This window comes from Pteropus vampyrus, unplaced genomic scaffold, assembly GCF_000151845.1.
Source record: "Pteropus vampyrus isolate Shadow unplaced genomic scaffold, Pvam_2.0 Scaffold80, whole genome shotgun sequence".
In the NCBI taxonomy this organism is placed as follows: domain Eukaryota; kingdom Metazoa; phylum Chordata; class Mammalia; order Chiroptera; family Pteropodidae; genus Pteropus; species Pteropus vampyrus.
The window spans coordinates 4,746,418-4,765,791 of NW_011888861.1; the positions used below are offsets into that span (position 1 = coordinate 4,746,418).

General features: G+C 40.1%; 1 protein-coding gene across 1 annotated transcript in view; it reads right to left on the minus strand.

Annotated features, from left to right (window-relative positions):
- The window catches only part of JARID2 (jumonji and AT-rich interaction domain containing 2), a 239,940-nt gene that overhangs the window by 124,537 nt on the left and 96,029 nt on the right, over nt 1–19,374 (minus strand). The window contains exon 2 of the mRNA XM_023532274.1: nt 7,121–7,256. Within this exon, the coding sequence (XP_023388042.1) occupies nt 7,121–7,256 (136 nt within the window). The remainder of the gene's footprint in view (nt 1–7,120; nt 7,257–19,374) is intronic.

Sequence of the window (19,374 nt, forward strand, 5' to 3'; positions counted from 1 at the left end):
AGATGTGTGTTTTTCCGAAATGAAATCTGGAGTCCAAAGTGGAACATTCTCAACCCCTGAACAGAGAGGAGCATGACCATAGCGTGACAGTGGGGTGCTGGAGAGGGGGTGTGGGTGTGTGGTAGCTGTGCAGAGGAGCTGTCTGCACACTGGTTCACACAGCACATTCTCTACAAAGAGTACCCAGGAGCTGTGCATACAGCAGCAGTCAACATAGATGAAGCTTTTCTCTCATGGAACTTACAATATACTGTGGGAAGAGCTTGTAATAAACAAACAATGTCAGGCTAGGAGAAATTCTATGCAGAAAAACATTACAAGGTAAGAAGCTAATGGGTAACTAACAAAGGCACAATTTTCAATAAGCTGCTCCAGGAAGGAGTCCTGGTCAGGGCGCATTTATACAGGAACCTAAAATTCAAAGAGGGATCAAGTCACATATGTAACTAAAGCGAGAAATTTCTAAATAGAAAATCAGCAAGGGCAAAAATTCTGGGGCAAGAGCATGCTTGGTGTATTTGGAACAGCAGGATGACTAGACTAGGTGAAACAGGCGAGGGAGTGAGAGGTAGATGAGACCAGAGAGATATGGGGCCCACACCTTTCATGCTGAGAGATGGGGAGACCCTGCAAGGGCATAGCATGTGTAATTTATATATATAAAGGACTGTTCACACTACTGCCTGAAGTGGGCGGCAGGGAGGCAGAAGCTGAGAGCATTAGCAGTCTCAGCCCAAGCTAGAAGGCCTAGTGACAGTGATACAGATACAGATTCAGAAGACGTCGTGAGTTTAGAAATAAACAGGTTTTGCTAAAGGATAGAAGGCAAAATGTGGAGGATACAGAGAGATACCTCCAAGGTTTTGGCCAAGGCAACCAGAAGAATGGAACTGGTATTTATTAACAATGAGAAGATGGGAAGGGCAGGAGCAGATGAGAGAGAGTGGACACAGAGAACTGGCTTTGGAACACCCAAGTTCATGAGGCCTATCAAATCAAAGCGCAGAAGGCAGGTGTAGTTCAGGAGAAGTTCAAACAGGTCTAGTGCTGCTGAATGTGCAACTACAGCCATACTGACTACAACCGGATTTGGCAACCAAGGTCATTATTAGCCTTGCAAAGCAGCCTGACTCTAGGGGTTCAAAGAGAATGAGTGGGAAGAGGATAGTAACATGAATATGAATAGTAGAGAGACAGATTACTTAGACTATTTCTTTCAAAACTCTGCTATAAAGAGAGCGAGCTTAATAGCAGGAAGGAGATCCGAGATCAATGGAGGGTTTATTTTATTATGGGAGAAATTACGTTTTGTTTAGTAATGGGAATGATCTAGTAAAGAAGTAAATAATAATGAAGAAAGGAAGGATAATTTCCAGAGTGGTGTTCTTATAGAGATGAGAGAAATAGACTTGGTACACAGGGGACAGTTTGACTAGAAGCAGAAAGACCCTACAGGTGAAACAGCTTTAAAAAAACATTCCAGACTACAGTGAATTTCATCCTCTTACTTATCCACAACCCTCAAAGCTGGGCTTCTCTAAGAACTCTGACATGCAGGACAGTCTCAAGCTCAGACATTACATACGTACCCTATATATCTGCCCTAGCCATTCACTTTCTCCTAGGTGACTCTATCTGTGTTGCATGCTGCTCCTACTACAGGAATCCATGACTTGATGAAAATGATCAGGGAAATAGCACAAAGCTTACAAAATTGACAGAAGCAGGCTAAAGAGAACTGGAGGCACAGGAGGTCTCAAACACAAACTGATGGGAAAGAGGAGCATGAGAACACATTAACCTCCACAAACACCTCCATTTCTTAACTCTCCATGAAATCCTTGCCCGCAGCCATGCCTTCTGGGAAGGCTGGAGCCTCCCTGTCATTTACATTGGACTTCTGGTCCAACCAGTCTTCAGCATGACCCATTCCTTCCAGTTAATAAGCTCATCATCCAGGCTCAAAATTCCTCATCTGAAAATTATAAGGCTGACCTCTATACCTCTAGAAGTCCCTTCCTGCTCTAGCAATCCATAATTCTGCAGCCAAAAGGGCTGCAGTTAAGCTCACTGCTCCCTCGGAGCCAGTAAAAGTAGACTGGCCACAGAAATCTGTCCAATATCTATTTTCAGGTTCTCACCTCTGTACCCAGCACTACCCCATTCCAATCTCCAAGCCCTTGTACAAAGTCCCACAGCCTTCAAGGCTCATGGAATGCAACCTTTTTAATGAGGCTTTTCCTGGCAGCTCCACACGAGGCTGTTTACATCTGCCTCCCGCTAGCCTCCTCACACTAGACCAAGCACAGTCACATACACTTTTGATTTTTAAAGCATTTCTCGTATAGTATTTTATTCTCCTATAGTGTAGTATTTTGTTCCCTGATTCCAGGTCACACATATTTTCTCATGTTAAAACATGCATATCTAAAATTAGAAAACATCTTATAAATTATGATGGCTTACACTTATAATTAAACTGGAAGCATTTTTTTCTTTCTTACTGAAACATAAAATAATGGTATATTACTCAGTGACGTCTTAGGTAAGATGCAAAAAGGTAATCTGATTCCTCAAAAATAAGCAACTTGAGTTCACTTTTTTTATTACTCACAATACCTCCTACATACAAAAACTCTCTCAGGTGTTGATCAAACGCAAGCTCTATCAAGAAATGCCCCATCTGCATTACTTATACCATAAACTGACTATTACAAGAAAGCTACAGAGGAGAAATTAAACCTTCTTCTCAATTCTACCATTTTCCAAGATAAATGTAGCTTTGCTTTTAACAAAGAGAAAATTTAAATTATCTTCATGTATCATCTCCTAATCTGTAAAATGGTTTGTTCCAAAGATTAAATGAGTAAAATATAAGTGCTAGAACAATAACTGGAAAACAATAAGCACTCAATATAGGTTAGTTATCACAACCAGTGCCCACAGGAAGATTCTAAGAAAAGGATCCAGCTTCCCTTACATCTTAGTCAAGACCCTTTAACTGGACAGAGAAGCTTGCTGGATATCAGATGACGTTTATAAGGAGCAAATGAAATTCAAATACAGCTGATAATTCCCCTCTCTTACCGTGTAATTATTTGTACTTGTTATTTGTGTAGCATGTTATTATTTAAATGTCCCTAATTTCAGCCTCAGCGGGCCAAGGGCCCTCAAAGAGTGGCCGTGGCCTAAGCCTTTGCCAGCCCTTTCCTGAGCTTTTGAATTTCAATTTATTACAGCCAGAAAAGGTGGCATTATCTACAGCAGGAAGGAGACAGACGGCTCACAATCAGCAAAAGTCCTCGCACTGCCTCCTAAGCCTGGCTATAACCAACATGCTGTAATGATGGTTTCAGTTCCTACAGAGAATCCACAAGACCGTTCAAAATTCACATTCATTACCTCCAGAAGTACAAAAATATTCATTCTTGTCACTGTAGAACCACAAAAGCAAGACTGATGGCCAACGTGGATTTTATGACATAAAATATGAGCTACTATCTAATATCTGCTTATGTTATTACCACTACACTATACCTGCTCAGCCGCTCTGATACAAGCTGCTGCTGTTTGTAGTACAGTTAAGACACTAAACTTGTGAACCCCCTCACACAAGAAGGAAATGCAAAGGGCCGCAAGTTCAACATCCTAGCATGCCAACGATTTATCGGAAGGGATGTCAATTCAAATCAGATACAAAATTATGTCAAGCCCATTCCATTGTTAATGCAAAAAATATTATTTTAAAACTGGATTTTCTCAGGAAACTCTGGCAGGACCAATAACCCAGAAACATCTCTGTTGAGAAATTGATATGGGGGCGGGCGGGGGGCGGGGGAGGCACGGAGATAAATCACCTTGTTCTCGATACTACTGTTGCAAAGATAGGGTGTGATTTTCATCCAGTATGTGTTCCAAAATAAGCATGGGATTCAAAGTTACGCAATTTGAACTGTAATTCCAATTCTACTTCTGTATAATAAATAGCTAAATGAGAGTGAGGCAAGTTACTACCATATATAACACAAAGCCCCACGAGGACGTTTAATCGGCTTACAGATGAAAACTCCTGGAGTCTCAAGAGGTATGTCACTCACTGTCCAAGGTCCCCAAGTGACAAAGCGTGAAGGGGTGGAAGGGGAACACAAGGGCAGAAGTCTCTCACCCAAACTATCTAAGGAACAGGCACATGCTCTCAACCATGTCATAGTGCAGTCTCATAGTCCTCGTCTCAGTGAGGGCTCTGTATTGGACAGTCTCAAAACTCTACCATCAGACTAATTTCTGTCACAATTTAAACTGAACCAATGGAATTATTTCAGCTTTTGAAAAGGAACCTCAAGGGGTTCGGGGACTAACGATAACAAAAAGTAAATAAACAAAAGAAAAACAAGAACCTTACATGACTGTTAAAACTGTTCTCCCTCCACTAACTTATCTTCACTTGCCATGCAGTGAAGAACTTCAATATTGTACACTGTGATGTGCAGTTTAAGACAAGGTCACTCTATTGTACAGGAATGATGATCCGTCCAAACTCAAGCGATAAACATATAAGCACACATGTACAAACATTCAGAGAGAACACTGATTGCAATCATCCCTACTCCCAACCTCACTCAGCCCAAAAAGTCCTGGATGCTCCCTGCTATTTCAGTTCTCTCTGGATATCACCTACCCACCCACCCCGCCCAAAAAGATCACTCCTGAGATTCTGGGACCGACAGAGAAGTTATTCCCATGGTAGAGATTGTTTTCTCATGCTTTCCAGTAATCCCTCAACAGGAAAGCACCTTTAACACGTCAGCTGCTTTTAAGAAAATTCTTCTTAAAACACACTTAACTTCTGAAACAAGGAGATGTGTTTATTTAGAACTGCTACTGAAATTCAATATACAGAGTAACAAAAAGGTGGCCTTGGAATGCTGTGTGCACAAACATCAACAGGAACCAAAAAAGGGTGTATTCACAGATATTTCACAACCAAAAGAAAGAAGCCTTGGGGGTCTCAGTGCCTTAAAAAAAAAAAAAAGACAAGTCAGTCTACCAGGGTGAAAGGCAAAATAACACAACAAAACTTACCTTTTCTTTATGAAGCTATGCTAATAAAAATGAAGGCTACATTTAGCCAAACTAGCTGGCAATGCCGGTTGCTTCTCAAATGACTTTCGTTTTTGTTCTTTTGCCCAAATTCCACCTTGATTCAATCCTAGACACCTGGTTCACTTCCTGTCCTAAGAGCTGATTTTTCCCAGCTAGGTTGTTTTTAATTGTTAAGAGATTCCAAAAGCAATAAGGCATTACCACTCATGAATAGCAGAAAGAGCATTCCTTATCTCAACAATAAGGCCACCTTTTTGTTACTCTGTATATTGAATTTCAGTAGCAGTTCTAAACCCACAGCAGGCACTACTCTCTTCTAACTCCAGAATGCAATGCAATTCTTCCCTTTACTCATCCCCAAAAAATTTAACTAAGCAAAATACTGCTCCTCAACTTACAATGGGGTTACGTCCTGATTATCATCTTACGATGGGTTTAAGTGGAAAATGCATTTAATACACCTATCCTACCGAACATCACAGCTTAGCATAGCCTATCTTAAACGTGCTCAGAACACTTTTGGCTACAGTTTGGCAGAATCTTCTAACAAAGTCTATTTTATAATAAAGTGTTACATATCTCACATATTATGAGCATTGTTTTCACACCACAATTAAGTCAAAAATTGTAACTCGATCCATCTGAAGTCGGGGACCATCTGTATTCAATCTGAAGTAATGACAACAAAACCTATAACATCAAGCGTTCTCTAAACAGACACGGGGCATAGAACTTACTGCATTACAGGCAGTCAAGGAATGGATGTAACCCCTACCTGTCAGAGACCCATGAGCATTTGGGATCCAAATTGTATATTTGTGGCAATAGATCCACTTACTACTTATTTTGCTCCTGCAAATGTGAAAGAAGTTCCAAAAGGGCCTTTTCCATTCCATATTGGCTCAGAATTCAGGGGGTTCTTGTTTCAAACCACACAATACTAGAAGAGAGTGACAAACCTTGAGTGGATGGCAAGGAAGTCATCTCACAAAACCCAGCCATGGCCCTGTGGAAACAGAGCAGCAACAGGTCCTGCCTGTAAGCACTAGCACCAACAACAGGCTCCCAGATAACTCAACTGACACCTAAGCAGACTGGAAAGAAACTGGAAGCCCTAAACCGAGTGAACCTGCCACTCTGGACCCCAGGAAGCTGTCAAGCACCCTATATGTGATGACTGTTACCCCAGAACCAGAGCAAAGATTCTAAGAAACAACAGGATTTCCTCTTCCTCATCTCTTTGCTCCAAGCAAGCACAAACCAGAACATAAGTCAATTCATTCACATTTATCTATAATCCTAAGAGATATAGTAAGTACGAGAGAGGCTGTGGAATGCCACCACAGCCACAGACAATAACCAAATATTTGTTCTGAAATGGTTTTCATTGGATGATGTCATCTGAATTATACCCCATTAAAACAAGACACCAGAATAAACTCAGGGGAAAGTTTCCTCGCAGGATCCTTCAAGGATCCTTTAGATAACAATACAGGAAGAGGTACACTTCTGGATGCACAGGAATTCTATGCCACTATGTACCTGCTGCAGCCTGCCCAACCTGATCAACAAGGAAGGAAGCAGGTATTTAGGAGGATGATGAGCTGGGGGGCAGGGGGAGTAAGCACACAACAGATTTAGGCTACTTCCTATACAAACAGAGGATAAGAACCAAAGGCTCCACATTGCACCAAGATCATCAAAAGACTTCTGCTTTCATACTTGGGTGTGAACTAAAATATCCACAGAAAAAACCTATAAGACAGGCTCCACATTCAACCCAGGAGCTAGTAAGAAATCAGACTGCAGCCCTGGTCCTGTCTATAGGGAACGAACGAACTAAGGCACCTTGCCAATTATATTGTGCAACATATAAAGGAACATAAAAATAAATCTATAAACCCAAGAGGATATAACTGCCAGTAAGGGCATAGCTTAAGAAGCACAAGTTGCAAAAATCACATCCAATTCAGAAACAAGGCCATGTCCAGAGATTCCAACAAAATATTCAACTCACCATTCACCGTTTTCAGGCTCCCAGTAATGCCTTCACCATGCTGCCTCTTCTGAGCATTCTTGAACTCCTTCAGAGACAAATAAAGGACTTTACGTACCACCCTTTCTTCTGACCATGGAATCCCATCACTGTCATCCTGGGGAAAAAGAAGAAATGAAAGAAGAGGGAGTTAATGAAAACAAAGCAAACAAATATTAAGAGTCAGCATAAATTTTAAAAAATTCTCAACAGTATTGTGTGACCAAGACACAGTTCTGGAAATCAGCAGTATCACATTATAATATAAAGGGACAGCACTGACCCTTCCCACATCTGGAGAGACCCCAACCAAAAACACTGGAGAGACCCCAACCAAAAACGCTAACCCACCCATAGGCTGTTCAAGGGACTGAAAGACAGATAAAACCACCTCCCTTCCTTTATATACCCACACCCAAAGACCTTCAATAATGGGTAATACTGAAGTTTTCTATTCCTGGCAAAGCTCACGAAAAAGTTATCACGCTCAAAACCAGAGGAGTAATGAACCATTGTGCTAGAGTTTCATAAAGTGAGTAATGCCAGAATGTATATTGTCTTACAAATTAGGTGCTGCACTTTGGGGGAAATTTTTGTCGTTGGGGGTTGGTGCTACCTTCAAGGAAATTTACAATTCAGTCAGAGAAATGAAATTGGATACACAATAGCCTCTCAGGGAAATGAGTCACAAATGAAAGAGAAGAGAGAGACCACTTGCGGAAAAGGGCAATAGATCTTGAGGGTGGAGGTGGGGGTTTAAAAAAAAATAACAAGAAATACATGCAGGTTAATAACAGGTCTTGAAGATCTAATTTAAAAGTGTGGCTCCTTCATGTCTGTTGTATCAGATCCAAGGCAAGTTCTTGAGAAAGGAATGAACAAACAAAAGGAAGGAGGCCAGGTTGGGAAGGAAGGAAGGGAGGAACCAAAGAACCAGCCTCCAGCCCAGAGACCATTCTAGTAGTAAAGATATAAAGAAAGATTAGAATTGAAGAAGCAGTAATGGGGGACAAGAAGGGAAGACGCACCAGCAAGCACCTGAGACAGAACAAGAGCCATGTTTAGATGAAGATGGTTGAAGATGGAAGACATACATACCAGGATTGACTGAGGTAACTGTTTTAGGGAACCAACAAGAAAGTTTTTAAGGTTTAATGGGTGGATTCATAAGAAGAACATTAACAGGTTCTCCTGTGGATATCTATGCACTGTTTGCTAATTTAAGTAGTCCTCACATTCACACACCTTCTTCAAGACAAGCATTTTATAACAGTTCAATTTAGACCTGGAAGTATCTGAGCTTCTCAGATATTTTGGATCTTAAAAGAATAAGGAAAACATTAATACCCTGGGTAAAACAGGATTTTGGATATTCATGTTCCTTTTGTTCAAAGAGGAACCTGGATACTTCCAAGTCAGACTGGTGCTGTTGTAATGGCTGTCCAACAGATTGGTATTTACTCTCTGCCGCTAGCGGTGACATAAAACCTCCACAGGACTCAAGAAGGGGACTAGGTTATCTGAGGTCTCTCCAGCTCTTTGAAATTCCTAAACTCTACATAAACACAAACTACATCTTAGAAATCCAACCACACAGAAACTCTAAGCCCTAAATAACTTAAGCTGTACTCTTGTTAAGCTTCTAGGATTTCCTAGAATGAGAGTAATTCTCCATCTTCTATAATAAGGGGGAAAGAAATCCTGGGAAAGAAGAGCTAGGATTTCCACCTTTTCCTCCACACCCTTCACTCCTATAGACCTGCCAAGCTGAGATTTCCATTACCTCTAGAGGAAGAAGGCACATCCTGTCTTCCTGGTCACTCTCCTGAGAGCCAATTTATTATCTACAGACTAGGGTGGTGATCAAGGTTCACACATAAAGGCTAAAAAAAGCCAGCAAACTTTGCATCAACCTGAGAGAAGGCACACACACAATTTAACTGCTACTTGGTATAAGTCACTAGAAACCTTCCAATCACACGGTTAAAAACCAGAAAAATGAAGCACTGTTACCAGATTCATTTGAGCAGCCCAAATAACCAACCTGAGTAAAAAGGTAGATGATTTCACTATGCAACACATACAAACTACACTGTAGTTGAATTCACTCATACAGCAGCAACTCCCTTGAGTTTGCATGAAAGCTTCCCTAGCATATTCATTGCAAATGAATGATAGTCTTAACTGCAGGAAGAGTTAATACTAATTAAGCTGAAATCTACCTTTTTAAATTCCACAGTCTATGCAAAAAAGGCTATCCAGCAAAATTCCCTTCATCACAATGTGGTTTCTAGTCTCATCATTTGCACCTCTACAACAAGCAGTGATGTGATTATAAACTATTATTTCCTACATATACAGAGTTTATAAATTATAAAGCCCCAAAATAGCTTTCAACATAAAATTCCTGTGATGATTTTCTGCATCCTGTTCGGTCTGATACCTTCATTTTTACTTCAGGCTTCCATAAGAGAGAATTACACCCCTACGACTAATGTCTAATTAAAACATAAACCATGTGAGATGAAAACTCCTGCAAAGGAAGATGCATTTAAGGTTCACTTACTGACATAAGAGCAGCTTCATTATACCTATAAAGTACTTTAAATACAGGAGAAGCAAATCCATGACACAAATTATGGGGTTTACAATACCAGACATTAAAAATTAAATTTTTTTAAACACAAGTTTATAATCTGGAGTGGTCAAGACTTGTCACTTCCCTCAATGTTGATGCAAGACACAAACCTAGTAGATAGTAAGTAGAATCTGTTCTGTTTCCAAAAGCTCAATAGATAGGTAATAATTCAAAAAGTAAAAAGCAAAATGTCTGTCACAGCTGCAGAGTCATGATGAATCACCCTACACTTAAGCTTACAGACCAGGGTGGTAGAATCCCTCCCTAGTGGAATGTCAGATGCAGAATCAAAGGTGGCCTACACCCAACCATGAGGCAACACAGTGCTATCCACGCTGGTGTCATGGACAGCCAGAAAGAAGGTACTTCCATTCTAACACTTACTCTGCTATGGCCTTACCATTGTTCAGAACATCCAAATACTGAGTGTTTAAGAAAACAGCCCAGACATAACTATCAGTAGAGGTCAGGCAACTCGAAACACAAACACCTCGCTCTAAGAGTTTATATGACCTTTAAGTACAGGGCTTCCCTTTTATTTTCCTTTGTTCAATAGCTGTCTTATTTAATCAGCCATTTAAACAATGTCTGCATAGGGTCAGGAATGTCTGCATAGGGTCAAGAATCTCTGCATAGGTTCACCATGTTTTTTCAGCACCTAAAAAACATGCCTGACAGCATAAGAGCTCCATAAATATTTCTGAAAAGAAAAACTCAAGCTCAATCTCACTCTTCCTACCTACTTTCACCCATACTTGGCCTGCCAGCGCCTAACCTTATGAAAATCCAGGATGTTTTAAGTGAAGTACAGGAACCACTACAATTTTCTTACAAATCACTGCTACCCCCATAAAACACTCCACGCAGTGACAAATCCCAAAGGCCCGGGCTACACCTCTCACTCTCAGCAGTAAACTTGTCAATTTACTAGTAACAACCCTCCTATGCAGTGGCTCCAAAAACCCTTTCGGAATCACCTACTTCTCTGCAAAAAAAAAAAAAAAAAGTGCTCGTCTAAAGGCCCACATGATGTTACACGGCCCAAATCTAAGACTGTCACAGTTTCTTACCTTCGCGAAATACCTCTCTGTTCTTTCCCTACCTCCCTCACCACATCTACACAGGCTCCTTTTCCTCTGTATCTCATTATATTCAATTATTCATTCTCAAACCACTATTTTCAAATCAACCGATGTCCTGCTCATGCCTGAGTATTCAAAAATCCTGATTAGTCCCTTTGACCTTCCTAGACCACCTCTAGCCTCCTGGCTCTCCCTTTCCTCGGGTTTGGAATCACTGAAATGAGAAAGAGCTCTTCTCGTTCTCCTCCAGAATGCTCTCACAAAACTTAGTACCTTGTCCATTCTGTTCTACTGGTGAGCTTAATAAAGGAAGATACAGGAGGGAGTTCTGGCCATCGACAGACAGATACAAGAGTCCAGCAGCTTCATTATGATCCAAATTCAGTTGCTCAGAGTGTATGTCAGTTCTTAGGAATTTCATTAAAGACTTAAAAGCAGCTACTGCCATTTGGGGTTTTGTAACTTCTAGATTGATAGTCCATCAAATTCAAGCTCCCAGACAATACACCCACTTTCCTCATTGCCACCCCCAATCTTTTACTTGTATTTCCCCAACCCCAAAACAAATGCTTTGCAAACACTGACATAAAAATGTTTGGGTCTGTTGACAGGATGCGAAAAGAAAAAGGAAAAAAAAAAATCACACAAGTCTAGATTCACTTTGCTACTGACTGCTAAAAATCACTTTCTTTAGCAAATAGAAGACTGAGTAATAATGCCTTTAAAAGTGACAGTTTTATTTTCATTTGCAAATCTTATGAAAAGTGACAACAGGTCAAAATTTAAAATTGAATGCTTATGGTCATAATCTTTTTTTTTTTTTTTTTAAGCAAAAATACAGCACAACATAACTCTAGCTACTCCAACTTACAAGACATGTGAGAAAAAAGAGCGCGGTAAGAAGGCCCATGAAGATACTACCCTCCTTGGAGACAGCATCAACTAACCAATCTCCAAAACTCACAGTTCAGGTTAGATATTAAACAGCCTTTAATAGCCTCCTTCTGTATCCTTGCAACTCCAAGTGTGGTCCCCCAGAGTCCAGCAGTCCCCAACCTTTTTGGCACCAGGAACCAGTGCTCCTATGAGAATCTAATGCCTGATGATCTGAGGTGGAGCTGAGACGGTGATGCTAGTGCTGGGGAGCTCCTGCAAAAACAGATGAAGCTTCGCTGGCTAGCCTGCCACTCACTTCCTGCTGTGCGGCACGGTTCCTAACAGGCCACAGACTTGTACTTGTCTGCAGTCCCGGGGTTGGGAACCCCTTCCATAAACCATCAGAACCTTAAAACCATTTGGCATCTTGTTAGAAATGCAGGCTCTTGGACATCACTCCAGACCCACTTACTGAGAATCTGCATTTCAAGATGATTTCCCAGGTGATTCTAATGCACATGATAGTTTCCGAAGCTCTGCTGTATACAAATAATTCTCCATCCCATGCCTATTTCATATCACTTTCTAATTCCCATCAGAATATAGGCAAAGGTAAGGATTAGGTGAAACCTCACTATGAATACTTCTAACATTGATCTACTGTTGCCATTTCTCCTTTCAGAAATAAGAAGTCTATATTAATATACACTGAGAAATCTTCACTAAGCTAAAACAAGTGATCAAATAGCATAGGTGAAAACAAAAAAGTCAAGGAACTAAAAAATGCTAGTTCCATGGGTGGTGTTCAGATGGGCACTAGACTTATCCTGCTGATCACTTCACAAGGTATATAAATGTCTAATTCCTTATCATTGTATACTCGAAACTAATATATTATATGTCAAAAGTAATTAGAAAACAAATTATTTTTCATTTTAATTTTTAAAAGAGCTACTTCCTAGAATCATCCCTTATGCAACGTGTTCTCTCTCCAACCCTCATCCTCTGAATACCAAGGTTAGGATGACTTCTCTTTAAAATGTGACACTCAGAATTAAACACACATCCCAACATGTGAATAATATTCCAGAATAGGACCAACATGTACAATAAGTTCATTTCTATTTCCATGCACAAACCCAAAAATTAGGATAAATTTTAGCAGCTGCAATACACTGTAGGATCTCAGTAAGCTTATAGTTAACTATATTTGTTTCTTGTGGGTGGATGTGGGGGGTAATTTTTTTTCATTACAATGCAACAAAACCCAAAGGAAGGCCCCAATCCAACAACAATCACAGTTCCCAATTATAGAATTCTTTTCCTGTGATGCTCTCCTCACTGCTAAGGGGAGAAGGGGGAAACCCTCAATATAGGCCACTAACAGAAAGTCCTGTGCACATGATAGTATGAACCAAGCATTACTCCTTAACCAGGTTTATTTGACAAGGTAGAAAAGAAGACGCAGGATCAAAGGAGTACAAGTCACCATGTCTTCTATTCAAAACCACTCATGGAAAAAGGATGGGGGTAAGTGCATAACTTGAACTGTGACTGTTTTCAATGTACTTGAGTTCTCACCTACCTCAATCTCCACTGATGTTGTCAATTCAAATCACTGCTAGTTTAAACAAAGCCTAAACTTAGGCATTCTAAATAAATAAATTTGCTGGCCATTCAAAATATCTCTCCATGATCCTCACCTTAAAACACTGGATTATTGATTCGGGATAGCATAACTGCACTAAGTTCTAATTTAGTACTCCAAGACTGATATGATCACTAATACTGTAATGTCATACCCTCCACTTAGCCACAGGCTCAAGCAGAGCCTTCATGGGCTGCTGCTCTCCAATGACAGCCAGCTCTTCAGCAAGATGGCCTTTCAAATCTCTTCAGAGCACTCAAATGCAAGAAAACGGACACCCAGGTCAGTCAAGCTTGCAAAACAGGTGCTAGGCAGAGTAGATTGCCCTTAGAGTAATAAGGGAATATGAAAAGTGATAACAAATATAATGATCATCATTATAATGATAGCAAACATCTCTGCTGGGTGCTCACTACATGCTAGGCACTGGGCTCAGCACCACCATGCAAGGAATGCTCATGGGTCTGTGCTCAGACCTTAGTACAAGGTCTTCACCACTGTTTTCTCTCTTTAGTTTAAAATGGGTGGGAAAGGAAGTAATCACACACTCTTAGTTATATTTTAGAAATGAGTCTCAGGGTCTTGCCCAAAGGTCACGCAGCTGGAGACATAAACAGGAGCTGGTACAAGTCATCAGTCAGTCTACTCAGCTGGCCTACAACATGGCAGGTGCCAGATCGAGAAGCCAATTTCAAAACTCAGAAATTTGTTACTAACGAGGAACCATTAAATGTAACTCACACTGACTCCTAAACAAAAGCAAGATTAAAATTACTAATTTCAAGAGATGGATGTAAATGATGTGAAAAACAAAAACTCAAGATCAACAGCTCTAGCTGGAGACTAGCAAAAGAAGGGAGGAAGAGGAGTAATTTTCTCTTACTGGCCTCTCCAACTACCTTGTGTAATAGAATATCAATTCTAAGGTCATCGCTCAAAGCATCCGTATGTAATTTTGTCCATATCTCAAGTTTTTATTATGGTTTCAAATTCAAGGCATCTTTATTTAGAAGAAAAACAAGGATGAAATGCATGGGTTACAGGGAAGCATATTTCTGATCAATTTTTTAAAAACCCCATTTTCTAACAATCACAACTATGTAAAAATGAATAAGGCCCAATGGAAGACTGTTAATTTCCAATTACTTGTGAGCAAACTGCACAAGAGATTTATGCATCATAGGTAGGTGACCAAGAAATCTTTCATCCTAACCAATGGCATTTTTAATAATGATGTGGTGACAACTGGTAGAAATTGGTACTTAGGTCAACTAATGATGCTAGGTCCCTTTCTCATAGATCTGAATCCCTTAAAAAAAGGTCTACAACACCAGAGATCATTTTTAACCATATCACCTAATAAAACATAAAGGCTCTATCGAAGACATACATACCAGGATTGACTAGTGATACACACCTGCATTTTAAATTGAAATCCAGAACCCCGTACCAATGTTTTAAACGTCAATATGCTCATTATGAAGAGGATGGAGGGTGGGGAAGAGAGAAAACTCAAATGACAGGCATAGTTACAGATGGCATTACATCCCACAGATAATACTCCTGCTTCCAGAGAAAGGGCCACAAGGAAGTCAAATGTTCTTCACAGCCTCTTGTAAAAACAAGAAGCAGATGACAAAGTTGGGAGGGAAGGGAATGTTCAAGTTCACAGCAGAAAGACCTCCTAACACACGCAACTTCTTTATTAAAATGTACACAAGTGCCAAGACGAATAATTATGTGTTCGGATTACAGGAGCCACTAGATGAGTTACCAATGCCACCACATGCATATATCCTATTTCTATCCACCTTGCCGCAGCTCTGAGAGTGAAGGGATTTGTGATTTTCCACCCTTTTAAAAAGAATATGAAGTGCAATGCCCAATTCCAAAGCTCACCCCCCTACCCTAAGATGGATTAACACAAAATGCTACATGGTGGGGAGGAGGAGGACTGCAGGTCTGATTGACAGTTTAACAGCTGACCAATAAGAAAACAAAATTTGAAATACTGGGTCCCCATGAGGGAGATGAAGAGAAAGAATTGACAACTCTTATGTCCTTCCAGAGAAAATGACTGAAAATCTCCACATGAAGGCCTTTTATTTTCAAAACAAGTTTGCATACACCTGTACTTAATACAATCTGTTGCTGTCTGAAATGACAGTCTCTTCCATCAACAGTCTGAGGAAGGAACAATGAAAGCATCCAAAAAAAATTGGGGGGAATATTGATTCTTGGCATGGAGTCAATATAAACAAAGATTTAGAGCCATAAACAAATAAATAATATTGAAAAATATGAGAAAGGTACAACTTAGACATAAGCTAAAACTGTTTCTTCCCTTTTAATAAAATAACATTTCTCCATTAGAAATCTCTTAAGTCAACTCAATGTTAATCCTTTTTTTTTTTAACTTTATAAAATGTTTCGACTGTCAATACTCAAACATCAAAGAGAAACTGAGGGAATGTTCACACCTAGAAATAAGATAAGTAGCCAGGAAATCACTGACTTATGAACTTGTGAATGATATTCTTTTGCCTTGACTCTAAATTAAAAGCACTTCGAGCAGCAAATTTCCTCAGACAGACATGTTTCCCAGGTTAAAGTAAACGGTCTGAAAATGCTTATGCAAGGAGAGTTTTACTTCTTCCAAACTTCCACTAAATAATGTGCACTTATCTTTGATTACTGCCTACTAAAAAAAAAAAAAAAAAAAAGGCTACAGCTGAAATTGGATTAAGAACTTCTGCTAAAAACGATTTATTGCATAACACAACTCTGACAGCCTGAATCTCCGGCCACCAACTGAGCCTTTATAAAAATCTGCTGGGCAGCTGCCAAGTCAGCTCTTCTGCGTCTGAGCATGTCAGACAACGCCGTTGTCAAGGCAGCAACAGCATAGGCTGCAACATCCACACGTTCACGGTTAAATGGTGCAGTCAGGGAATGGTAGTGAGGGCCCCGCAACATAGCATTTGACCCTCCTGCAGCTCTTCATGTGACAGTATGTTTCAACAAAATAAAAAAGACCCAAGATCTACAGCAGGATTATCTCCAAGAATCCAGCAGAAATTTGGATTGAGGCTCTACCTTCAGTGGCAGGAACAGGGGCAAAAAATAAAATCAAGTTACAAATAAATACTCAACCAGTGTCTTGAAAAACTAATCAGAATGAGGGACGATTTAGTATAAGCAATGCCAACATGCAAACTATCGTACAACTTCATTTGAGAACAAATTATTAATAAGTAGGTTCCTAAAGGATCTAACCAATTTGGATCTTTTAATCATTAAAGCCTTTTTATGTTAATCAGAATACCCCCCAAAAACCCAAACAGCATATTCTAAACTGCACCAACCAACAGAGTAGCTACTAGTCACATGTGGCTATTTACAATTAACTTAAAGTTAAAAAATTAAGTTCCTTAAGTTGTACTGGACACATATTTCAAGCACTCAATAGTACAAGCCTTCCAAAATGATCACAGCAAGAATGTTTCCCTCATCCTAGAAAGTTCTATTGGACAGCATTATTCTAGAGCATATGTGTGTATTTAATTGGATAGTTTCAACTGACTATGTGTTATTTGCTAATGTATTTCATTATGTCCCTGAGATTCTTCAAAATATGTGCTACCTTTATGCTCTACTCAATTTAGCAAGAAAATTCTGCAATAGCTGAGTACCTTGCCTAAGAAAATCAGAGTCTAAAGCAGGTAAGAACTATTGGAATTAAAGATATTCACCCATACAACTCTTAGGAAAGTGATTCCAGTCCCATGTTACATCTGGCCTTTCAGTTTTGCAGGCAATGTATATGAAATTCTGAGGATGAAGTATAAGATTCTTCACTCTACAAGTAAGCCCTAACCGAAGTACTGTATACTTGAAACTAATAATAAAATAAAATTTTAAAAAAGACACACATTGCTTTCAAATCATTTTCAAAGGAATCCCCTACAAAACAAATCCTCCACTATTACAAGACAAAAAGCCAGCCCTCCACAAGCCAGACCCCCAGTGCTAACAGGGTGATCCAAACCACTGAGATTGATTGCTGCCCCGCCTCCTGCCAGGGCCACTCAAGGTCATGGGCCTGTGAGCCATGGCAAAGGTTTTGGGCAATTTTTGCATCTCTGTTTCTTCCCGGAGGCCGTAGGACACTGCTGGGGTCACTTTATGAGCTCAATCAATAACTAACTATCTTGCTGGCTTTTGTGGCTCAGCAGAAACCCCCAATCAGGAAATAAGCATAAGTGTGTATACATTCCCAGGGGACTGGCTGTCTGGTCATGCTACATTATAAACCATTAGGCTTGTTTTAGGTCATTTTATGAAAATTTTCAAATTTCAAAGTAGAATCTACAAATAAACCTCGTCCTTGGATTTAATATAAATTGACATTGTGCCACATCTGTTCCAATGTGCCTTACCCCTTTATCTCATACCTTCCAGCCCTCCCCAGATTTAAGAACCACCCTGGGATTGGTCTACACTCTGTCATTACAGGTTTGGGTCTCCATAAACAATTTTAACATCTTTTTCCCCCTCCAAACAGCACTTCCCACTAATGATAAATGTAGACAGAACATTCTATAGCAGGCCACGTACCACTTGTTTCTTGTACAAATTCTCTTCTACATTTTACAACCAGCCTATGAAGTATAATCACACAAACATTTCTAAATGAAGCTCCTGAGGTGCTGAGACAGAATGGCCTAGCATCCTGAGGAGTCTGTGTGACTGACTCCAGAGTACCTGCCATGTTACCTACCTCCTCTAATACATAAAGATGAGTCTAGCACTCATTTCACATGAGTGAACACTCATTAACAGGTGGGAAAGTGTAAAAAGAACAGTGGCTTCGAGGTAAGAGAGGCCTGAAATCCCAGCTATAGAATTCTCTGTTGCTTCAAGTGCAAAACAAATGACCCATGGGAGAGATTGACAACTGGTACATTCCTAAGAAACAACTACAGGGCTTGACAAACCACGCACTGAAGGCCTCATCCCCAGTTTCTCCCAGGTGATGCTGGTCCAGAGATCACACTTTGGAAACCGCAAGTGGACACCAGCCTTGCAACAGATGTGACTTCCACCTTGCCTTTCTGTGAAAACTGTTCTCAGTGCCTTGAAAAACAATTGCCAAATCTAATGTAAACTTTTTATTGGCAACCTGACTCTCCCCTGGTTTTCCTGTTTCCTCCTCCCTGTCACCCTTCTTCCCTTCCCATTCTCTAATTATGATCTAAATATCCACGACTACGAAATCATTTTCTTGACAATCTCTTCTCTCCGCTCACCTACTCTCCTTGTGTGACTCTATCTCAATTAACCCTGCTACCCTCTGGACACCCATGGTTTGGAATCCTAAGCAGGACTTGGCATCTCCTGTCTCATTGCTCACATTCACTCACTAAATGAGGTAATGCTGTCTGTCTCTTCAGTCCTTGGGAACAGAAATAAAACAGGCTCTCAGCTCCAGTCTTACAGAAGAAACCTTCCAAAATGAGTGCCACTAACCAATTCCTATTCCTACCATCCTGCCCACATTGTTTATCTAAAAACACAGTCACATTGCAATGAGTGACTTTCTGAAACCATCAATCCATGTCACTCCTTCCATGGATCCCAATAGCTACTACAAGGGAAATTTCCAAACTTCTTAGCACAGCCTACAAAAACTCCTATAATCAACCCAACTTACTGTATAGGCTTTAATTCCCCCACATCGCTCAAGACCCCTAATTGACAAGAAATGAGCATTTCAAGTAGAGGCAACAACTCTCATCTTTACAACAACCCATCTCAAAACGAATACCAGAAAATAGAACTATTGGTGTTTATTAACTAAATATTGATGACTTCAACTGTAATACAACAGTAAAAAAAAGAACAGACTCTCCTAGACATGGATAAAAGTTCATTCTCAACCTTTTTCATATCAATACTTTAGTACCAAGAAACACAGAAATAGTCAATTAGG